This window comes from Fragaria vesca, linkage group LG7 (genome assembly GCF_000184155.1).
Source record: "Fragaria vesca subsp. vesca linkage group LG7, FraVesHawaii_1.0, whole genome shotgun sequence".
Lineage (NCBI taxonomy): Eukaryota > Viridiplantae > Streptophyta > Magnoliopsida > Rosales > Rosaceae > Fragaria > Fragaria vesca.
The window spans coordinates 6,360,915-6,370,425 of record NC_020497.1 but is presented as its reverse complement, the minus strand read 5'-3'; the positions used below and the strand labels follow the sequence as shown (position 1 = coordinate 6,370,425).

Below are 9,511 nucleotides of genomic sequence, written 5' to 3'. Positions count from 1 at the left end.
ATCCACCCCTACCACCAGCAATGGGCCCCGGCGGCAGCCCCTCCTCCTCCCCCGGCCGTCGCCACTGCCATTCTTAACTCTGAGAGGGTAAAAAGATTAACCAGGGCTATTTTAGTCATTTTAGTCGAGATTTTGAAAGTTTAGGTATGAAACTGATTAAAAAAAAAGATGAGGTATCAAACTGATTTTAGACCTAAAGTTCAGGGTAGTAAAGTGAAATTATCTCTTAAAACAAACTAAACTTTCTCATAATTCTCTCTAGTATCTACATACCCTTACATTTGTATCCATTCATGGTTGAGCATTGTTTTCTTACTCGGTCGATGATACGAAATCTTATTCCCTTTTTTTTTGGTCTGAACTCTGAAGATACGAAATCTTATTCACTACACTGTATGTGATCAGTTGTTGGTTTGTCCAACATAGAATAATGTCAAGAAAATGAAAATACAAATACCTATAACGTATGATTCTCTAGGACCTAATTAATTAGATTTCAAATAAGTTCTCTGATCCGAGGCCGATCGAGATCTATTTTACAATATTGATCATAACTTTATGTTGATCAGAATCACAATGGTAGTCACATAAGAAATAATAGGACCCAACAAGATTGAAAGTTAAAGCGTCATTGCCACTGGTGTACACCCCAAATTCTGGTGATGAAGTACAACTATCATAGCCATCTTCATTAAACGCTTGAGCAACGTTATGGCTACCAGCATCGTATTTGAAAACTGGGAAAACAAAGAACCAAGATTTAGTAGTATACAAACTTTGGCTCCATGAAACAAATTAACATCTTTAAAACAAATTCATGAATTGATAGCAAAGAAATGGCAAGCATACTTAAAACATCTCCAAGTTCGAAAGTTTTGTCATCAGCCCAAGCTTGGTAATCAACATTACCATTCCAGCCTTCATCATCTCCGACGACATACTGTTTCGCCAAAACCATACTCGGAAAAACAACGAGAAAGGCTATCACAAGAGGACCAGCACTGATTTTCATGTTGGTAAAATAAGCTAGCTAACTATATATGAAGCTCTTGTTAATCCCTCTAAAGCACTCTCACTAGCTTTATATATTGTTATAGCCTATTAAACTTATACTGTCCAACCCAACAATGGAAGCTTATATATATATATATATAGCTTGTATACGTAGTCTATCTTAAAAACGTATGGGAACTTATGCTTTGCGGGCATACCAGTCATATATATGGGGTTGAAATGTTGAATACAACTTTGGTCACACCGCTGTACTGATCGATAACTACAATATTACATGACTCTTCTGCTCGATATTCCTCTTCCCATGGTATCAGCATACAGCAGTTACAGACAATTGGAATCTCGTTTTCTGTTTCCTCACATTTCTTATGTTAGGATAATTATATGGAATCTAATGGAGCAAAATAAGCTTATTTTTCCTTGAAATAGAGAAAAATTCAAATGTGAGGAAGCTGTTGGAGTTGTTCTTGTGTTTGTCTCACACATGAACAAACACACGGCACAATGAGCGTACATGATGAAAATGTTGTATGGTCTTTCTGTTTATTGTTAATGTAAAGAAGGTAGCAGTTATCTGCTTCCTTCTGCTTATATGAAAGTGAATGCCTTTGAAGAGTTTCCTTGGGCTAGTGGCCTTGAGTTACCTTGGGTCAGTAGTATTAATTGTAGTTATCAAGTGTCACTAAGTAGTATGCTTCAAGTGTCACTAGTATTGTAGTTACCTTGGGTTAGTTGTGTTACGTACTTTGCTTTGAAGACAGGATTATGGGATTGAATTAGGCATTTCAGTGCAGTAGTGGAAGTCTATTTTGCCAAAACAGAAATGGAAAGGTTTGTGATCATCTCTTTCGATCTATTTTTCCGAGATGAATATATAAATTTTGCTGGGAAGACACTTCTTATCTACGTGCGAGCTATAAATGTTTTAATTGTCTTTGCTGTGATGTTGTACAAATAATTTATATACAGATGACCGGACTTTCATCTCATCGATCATATGTGGTTAAATGGTTTCATTAGCGCAGATGTTTATAATAGAAAACTTACACCAGTAATATACAACTCAGATTTAAAAATCAATATCAAAACAAATGTTCTTAAAAATTAATTGTATCATCCAACGTACAGATTATTTCATGGCAAAATAAAATTATTACAAATTACTCAACCATATATAAGAATCTTTGAAAAGCTTTTGAGCTCAACCAGCAGATTTTTCGATGAAGTAGAATTTTCTCATCAGTTCACAGTGATCATAACCTTCTGCTGAAGAAAGTCGCAGTGATATGAACATAAGAAATAGTAGGTTCCAGCTTCATTCAATGTCAGTATATCATTGCCAGTGTCGTACACAGCCAAGTTTGGAGATGCAACACAATTGTTATAATTGTCCTCATTGGTAGCTAAAACAACGTTGTGGTCAGTTGCGATGTAACTGAAAACTGTGGAAAGAAAAAAACAGAATGTAGTGAGGTAAATTTCCGCATAACAAACACTTATATAGATATACATACTTATATAGTATATACAAACCAAACCAAGAAAATAGGCACACCTAAAACATCTCCAACGTAGAAAGTTTTGCCATCAACCCAATCGTCGTAATTAACATCACCACTCCAGCCTAAACCATCTCCAACAACATATTGTGTCGCCAAAACCATGCTCGGAAAAACAACGACGAGTGCAATCAACACCAGAGCAGTGCTCACTCGTGCCATGTTAGCTACTTACCTAGCTCTTGTTAAACCTTCTGCTGTCTGAACTGTTAGCTTCTCTCTGTGTTGTGAACCTGTATAACTACAGAACTACAGAAGCATATATATAGGGTTTTAATAACGTACGGTCGTACAGATATGCTTAAATATTTGCATAACCAATTGTATATGTTAGCTGTGATAATTTAGATAGGGACTTCGGTCACGCCGCTGTCAGCTGTGATAACTACAATAATATTACATGCATGTTTCTGTAATATATAGATCATGCCGATTCTACTTTTCCAATATGGTTGAATCTTGGTCAAATTATATATTGATGTTTGCATTATTGTTTTACTCTTGTACGTTATTACGTACTCATTGATTAATGACATATATGCACCGGCCATTATTTGTTTTGTTCTTGTAGCCAGAATTTTCCTACATTTTAAAGTCCTTGCTCCCGTTTGAACTCATTGCGGCTTTTTAAGTTCATCTGTGGGCCTTAATTTGGTTCCTCTTTCTCTACAATATTCATCCATCTTCTTAATTAATCAGTTTTGTTTGAATCTGGATGGTTGCATGAGGAAGCTGGTTTTGGATCTGGACTTTGGTTGATATAGGTTTTGGGTTCCCTAGCCTCATGCTGGTTTCTGCGCTTATTGATTTAGATATTTCTATCTTTTGTTACGTATTGAGTTCTTGTTGTTTGGTTATACGGTTATAAAATTGGAATACTCCCTCGTTCAATCTATGGTTTTCTAGAATATGTTTTTTTTATTATTATTTTTTATCAAACAAACAACTGAAATACTACAACGAGTTTATCGTGAGTCGAACAATAATTACAGTAGTTAAAGATTTTTCTATTATGATCGGTCATACGATAAGTGACATTTCTGGAAGATTATGCTCTATTTAATGTAGGTTTACATTCAAATGTTCGATCGGTCACATGCAATTATTAATAATGCTTTCTGCGCTTGGAGTAGCGCGCCTCAACTCCTCAACAACTACTAAACTCACTCAATGTTTTGAGGGCCTTGAGCCTTTTAAGCCTTACGCGAGCCTTAAGGTGCGTTTTTTTAAGGAATGATTACTTTGGTCGTCAAAGAATTTGATGTAGCTGAATATATAATTAAATACCTCAGCTTATATCATGCAGCATTGCGTGAATTCGTATATATATATACTTGCTAAGTTTAAGTTTCCGGCGCATATAACCACTGCAAGGTACTCTAATGGTTTTTGCCTAGTTGGGTATGCTCCCCACCTAGGTTCGAATCACGACACTGTTAAAAGTGGCCAGGAGAGGGGCTGCAATGCCTTACTGGCTGTTTAGGCCCCCAGCGGATTAGTCTTTCGGCTTAGGAAATCTTTGGGATACCGCAATCTTGAATAAAAATAAAAATAAAAAATAAAAAAAAAAAGTTTCCGGCGCATTTCAGCATCTCGTAGACGAGATTTACTTTCAATTGAGATGTAGTTTCAACCTTATTATTAATAGAGTTGTCAGCTTTCCCTCAAGAACAAATGAAACAGTCCAGAAAGGATGCATACATGAATACATTAGACATGATGATCAACTGTTCACCTCTACCATAATCCTCTGCTCGGTGTAGTCGCAGTGAAATTCACACAAGAAATAATAGGTGCCTGTGGTGGGCAAGGTTAGAACGTCATTGCCACTTGTCCAGATTCCCAAGTTTGGAGTAGTAGCACACTTGTCATACACATCATAATTAGCTGCTACAATCACATTGTGATCCCCAGGTACATAATTGAAAACTGGAAAACAAACAACAAAAACCAAGATATGAAATGCAATTCTACTCGATCGTTTACAAAACCTATTAATCGAAACAAGGTTATTGGTAAGTAGTAAACTTGAAACATCTAAAAAGAATACGCACCTAAAGAATCTCCGACATGAAACGTTTTGCCATCCATCCAAGAATAGTAATCAACACCAGAATTCCAACCCTGGTCATCACCAACAATATACTGCGTTGCATCCATGCTCGGAAATACAGCAAACAAGGCAATCACAGCAAGAGCAGCAGTGATTCTTGCCATGTCGAAGAAATTAATATCGACTTGTAGAGATTATTAGCTTTTCAGAATTTACGGTCCTAATTGTACAATCATATATAGAAGTCTGTTGGCCGAAAAGAACACAAGTATATGCTTCTGATCATATCAGTCACATGTATAAGGTTCAATAGTTCTTTGGTCACGACGTTGCCAGCTTAATTCTCATGTTATATTGATAACTACAAGAATATGACAGTTGTATTTACTGTAACTCATGCTTTACTTTTCACTTGCTTGTAAAAATCGCTGTGGCAGTACATAAATCTCTTGAAATATTACTTTTGAATTGTAGTTGATATTTCGTCCAAAAAAAAAAAATTGTAGTTGATATTATTATATTAACATCGAAGGGTTAAACAAGAAAACACGAACTCATTCTATTACAAGAATTGCAAAGCAGTTAAAAAATGTCTCGGCCCTTTCTCTCTCTCTTCCTTGCCCTAGTAGTTGCAAGCGGCGGTGGATACTGGGATGGTGGGGGCGTGGGTCTTTAGGCGGCTTGGTTAGCTTATCTGAGTTCGAGTATGATTGATGGTTGCCTTGGCGCTGTGCGTTGGGGCATCGAGTCAGATCTGAAACAACAATGGTGGTCGGGCTCTCCGGCGAAGTCAAGAGACAGCCTTGGTTGATGGTTGAAGGATGCCGGCGGCAAACCAAGCGTTGCTGACGGTAAATCAGAGGACCTGGCGTATGATCCGGTGGCTGTGATGGGTTGCCTAGGCGGCGATAGAAGGCTGAGGTCCGTCGTCGGCAGGCAAAAGATCGATGACGATGATGGCGGTTCCTCGTCGGCGGCAGTGGGTGCAACGACGGCTAATCGGCAAGATCTGGGGAGTCCTAGCGACATTGGGCTAGGGTTTCCATGGGATGGGACTGATATATGGTAGGCTTGGTTACTCTCAGGAGTCTCAGCCCACTTGAAAATTTAGGATGGTTTCGGCCAGTAGAATAAATTAGGGTTTGGTTGTGGTATGTTAGGACCGAAGTCCACGAAGGAATAAATTACAGAGAATTTGAAAAGGAAATAAACTAAACTTCATTCATATTCATTAATGTGTGTCAGGACCACCATTGGAATTGGGCTACTCTAAATGGGTTCACTACTTATGGGCTCGTGCATAACAACTGGGCTGGTACAGAAAAGGAGTCTAAGTAGGAGTGATCCTAACAAGTCTTGAGGACCCTTGAGAACAAGCTTGTCCTCAAGCTTGAGCATTGTGCAGGGCTGTGACAAATTTACGGTCTGCTCGAGCTCATTCACTGACTCATAGGTAGCTGCAGTATCTGTGAGATTACTTGCCCTTGATGCAGGAGCGGTTCCAGGCAGGGACTTTACATAAATTTGCAGAGTAGTTGGATGGTATGATAGTGATTCCCTAATTTTCTCTGTCCTGGTATACAAATCGCCAAGATAGAAGAAAAACTGAACCAACAGATGGTGATCCTCTGCAGCATTGGTCTTCGGATAAGCAAAAACAGTCTCATCGTAGCATGACAGGGGTAAGTATGCACCTTTAATGCTGCTGTCAACATAAATTACCTTCACTACCGGGTCATTCTCCACCATAACCGTGCTGATAATACCTTCAAAGAGCTTGTCTGAGGCAGCATATGATGAAAGTAAAGCCCCACAAGTCGACTTTTTGAACACAATTACCATCTGAGCTACAGATTCTAAGAGAGGTGTCACGAGGAGCTCTTCCAGACCTTGAAGCACACCTTCATCCACGCTGTCATTTACATTTTGGGAAGCTTCAGTGACATCAACACTCACCATATTTTCTTCAGAACCAAGCTTATCTGGGGATCTGCTATCAACATATGCAACCAATAGAAGTAGCACTACGAACAACGTAGAGTGGAATGACTGGACATAATGAGACAGAGCTTGGCTAATGAAGTGATGCGAATAATAGAATGATGAGGAGCTCTTCATGAGGGCTGGGACAAGCGCTAGAAGCTCATAGAAGTAAGACTTTAGCTTCTTCCTTGTTTGGCTGAGGCGGCAAAGTCATCATTTGACTCCATTGTGGCGAGTGAGAACATGTAAGCCATTGAATTGGTATGGCGCCTTGGTGTACCACTCACAGGACTAGTTCTAGTAGTGCCAAATGCTGTTATCGTGGTTTGAAATTCAATCATTGTATCATGCTTTGCCACTGTTCCCCACAACCTATCACCAACTGTAATGTCTATCCAAATCACAATAAAGTCGGGCAAAAGAAATATTGCAACTGCTTTGAAATCTGATAATGGCTGAATAATCCCAATAGACAAGATGGCTACCACAATATGTGGCATGTAAGGGAGCTCCATTCTCAGCTTCAATAGACATATACAACCTTTAAAGACATAATGATGCACCCATAAATGTGCACTCGCCTGAGAATTTGTTAACAACAGTGTATGAGAAAAGACTCTTAAGACTCTCAGGGTATCTCCATTAGAACTCTGCAGTAGAGTGCTTGAAACCACAAGTTCCATTAGCTGGCAGTTGATAATTGTAGGCAACAAGAGAAGCATAAGACCTTCAATTGACCGCATGGGTAATGAAAAATGTAGTGACGGAATCAAGACAGGATAGCCAAAGTCAATCGTGACAAAACCAAATTGGATAATCCATGTATTCATGAATTCAGGGGAGTAAATCAAACAGCGCACATGAGAATTTCCAGTCAAAATAGCACCATAGCGAATTGCAATGCCATGTTGTGTGGACTTCAAAGACACTACCTGAATGATAGAATTGAGCACCAAAATCCCAATGATATAGCGGTCATCGTCTCTCAATATGTGAGCCAAAAGAGAGCCCAATAATTGGATAGCAGTCATAGGTGACAAAAGAAACAATTTCTTCACAAGTGCATAGAATGGTGAGTAAAAAACGGAAGAGTGTGTTACCATGAAAAACATATCCTGATGAACATGGCTCACCATGTATTGAAAACACATGTTCATATAAGTCATTGGAAATACCCCATAATCACTTGGAAGAAGTGGCGCATAATAGTACCTCATAAAGGATAACTCTGAAATGTTGTTGACAGAGGCAATAACTTTATCAACAAAGGACCACCGTGGTTGACATTGGCAAGGTACAGGACATACAACCACTGCAGATAGGGAAGGGTTGTCTCTAGTAATATCTGCCATACACGTGGTAGTCACACGGAGGGGGAGTGCACGAACAATATAAGCCCATGAAGTCATGAATAAATAGTCCAACACATCCATATGTGTTCGCAAACCCAATTCCTGCAGATATGAGTGTAGTTGAAGGAGTATAGAAGTCATTGCACGGTGGGTTAGTAACTGAACTAAATCTGTGCAAGTTGGAGCAAAGCATAAGGCATTAGGTAGAGTAGCATGGTCTAAAGTCCTCAAATAGACCCATTGCAAAAGAGTAATTGGTTGTCTGTTAATAAAAACTGCCAAGACTTTAACTGAGAACTGTGGACCCTTTCTTAGAGTTTCCACAACCTCAACAAATCTCTCAAATGAGCTGGAGAGAAGAAATCGGCCATCTGCTGAGAACTGAGCACATTTATAAGAATCTGCATTTTTAGGAGAGGGAATACGAGCAGCCGTATCTTTATCCATAATATCCAACTTTGTGACTCCTTCTACAAGAGGCAAACAATTAAGAGTACCATTCAACCAGGCGTGCATAGTACCAGCAAGTGCTGCAAGTGTAGCAACGTTCAGTTTGCAATCCCAGAGGAATAAGCAACAATTAAGCCATCGATGCGTAAGTGGTCGATTCCTCTCATCAGTTTCCATTCGAATCACCTTGGAAAGTAATATTGCCAGCCATGACAAAGAACTAACAATCACCATAGGCATATTCACTCTCTTATTAACCATTTCAGAACCCTCGAGGGGTACCATTTGAGAAGCCAAATCAGTAGCAACTAGGAAACAATCAAGTGTAAGTTTTCTAGGTGACTGGCTAGCAAACAAAGTATCAGCATCCCCATTCATTTTCTCAATCCTGTCATCAAGAAGCCAAGTCTCTTCTCCAACTTTAGAGTGCAAGGGACCATAAGTAGAGGGCTTAATCACTCCAGATAAGAAACTCACCAAAACTCTTCTAACATCTTAATAATTGAAATGTGGGGTAAGGGATACCTGAGACAAAGAGGGTTGAGTCGTGGCACCCATTGCAGCATTCACTAGCATATGTCCATATTTGTCTCCAGCAAACAATTGCTCTTCACAAATATAACCACACAAGAAGCTAGCATCAGTAATCATGGTGGAGTCCAAGGAAAACTTGACACACAGTACCCTTCTTGCCTGAGAAAAATTACCCAACTTGCAAGAGTGATACACCAGAGCAAACTCTTTGTTGTTCAATTCAGTCGTCATCGCTATCAGCTGCACCATAGCAGAATCAGGACAATAGTTTTCCGTAATAGAGATGAAACCAGCAAGGCCAAAACCACACTTTGCCACAGTCTCTAGTTTGAGCGGTTCAACCATATCGGCCAATTTCGACCCAATAGCAGTAGCAGCACTGCTAATGACAGGACCCACCCCGAATTTCACCCTGAAACCCGAGGTAAATCCTGCGGGGTCCACCTTCAAGGAAAATTTGCCGAAAATTCGGCATAACCTTCCTTAAAATGGACAACCCTTACCTGAAAAATCAAACTTAACACTTTTATAACCAAACATCCATCCTCAACACCTGGAGCCTTCCT

The 9,511-nt window shown here is 39.4% G+C and overlaps 3 protein-coding genes across 3 annotated transcripts; all 3 read right to left on the bottom strand.

Annotated features, from left to right (window-relative positions):
- Positions 1 to 531: 531 nt before the first annotated feature.
- Positions 532 to 1,012, bottom strand: LOC101314708 (blue copper protein-like). The gene is made up of 2 exons (XM_004308385.1): positions 850 to 1,012; positions 532 to 737 (listed from the first exon to the last, which is right to left on the bottom strand). The coding sequence occupies exons 1-2, from the start codon at positions 1,010 to 1,012 to the stop codon at positions 532 to 534; spliced, it is 369 nt and encodes a 122-aa protein (XP_004308433.1).
- A 1,241-nt stretch (positions 1,013 to 2,253) lies between these two features.
- On the bottom strand, positions 2,254 to 2,735 carry LOC101314419 (stellacyanin-like). Its single transcript, XM_004308384.1, has 2 exons — positions 2,570 to 2,735; positions 2,254 to 2,456 (listed from the first exon to the last, which is right to left on the bottom strand). Exons 1-2 carry the CDS (start codon positions 2,733 to 2,735, stop codon positions 2,254 to 2,256), a joined length of 369 nt encoding a protein of 122 aa, XP_004308432.1.
- A 1,561-nt stretch (positions 2,736 to 4,296) lies between these two features.
- Positions 4,297 to 4,790, bottom strand: LOC101314137 (mavicyanin-like). The gene is made up of 2 exons (XM_004308383.1): positions 4,628 to 4,790; positions 4,297 to 4,502 (listed from the first exon to the last, which is right to left on the bottom strand). Exons 1-2 carry the CDS (start codon positions 4,788 to 4,790, stop codon positions 4,297 to 4,299), a joined length of 369 nt encoding a protein of 122 aa, XP_004308431.1.
- Between the last annotated feature and the right edge of the window lie 4,721 nt (positions 4,791 to 9,511).

Bases quoted from the DNA above. Each gene is read 5' to 3' on its own strand.
- LOC101314708 (XM_004308385.1), bottom strand. From the start codon at position 1,012: ATGAAAATCAGTGCTGGTCCTCTTGTGATAGCCTTTCTCGTTGTTTTT. The intron at 738-849 runs GTATGCTTGCCA...TTGTTTTCCCAG, and splicing joins CGAACTTGGAGATGTTTTAA to TTTTCAAATACGATGCTGGT.
- LOC101314419 (XM_004308384.1), bottom strand. From the start codon at position 2,735: ATGGCACGAGTGAGCACTGCTCTGGTGTTGATTGCACTCGTCGTTGTT. The intron at 2,457-2,569 runs GTGTGCCTATTT...TTCTTTCCACAG, and splicing joins CTACGTTGGAGATGTTTTAG to TTTTCAGTTACATCGCAACT.
- LOC101314137 (XM_004308383.1), bottom strand. From the start codon at position 4,790: ATGGCAAGAATCACTGCTGCTCTTGCTGTGATTGCCTTGTTTGCTGTA. The intron at 4,503-4,627 runs GTGCGTATTCTT...TTTGTTTTCCAG, and splicing joins TCATGTCGGAGATTCTTTAG to TTTTCAATTATGTACCTGGG.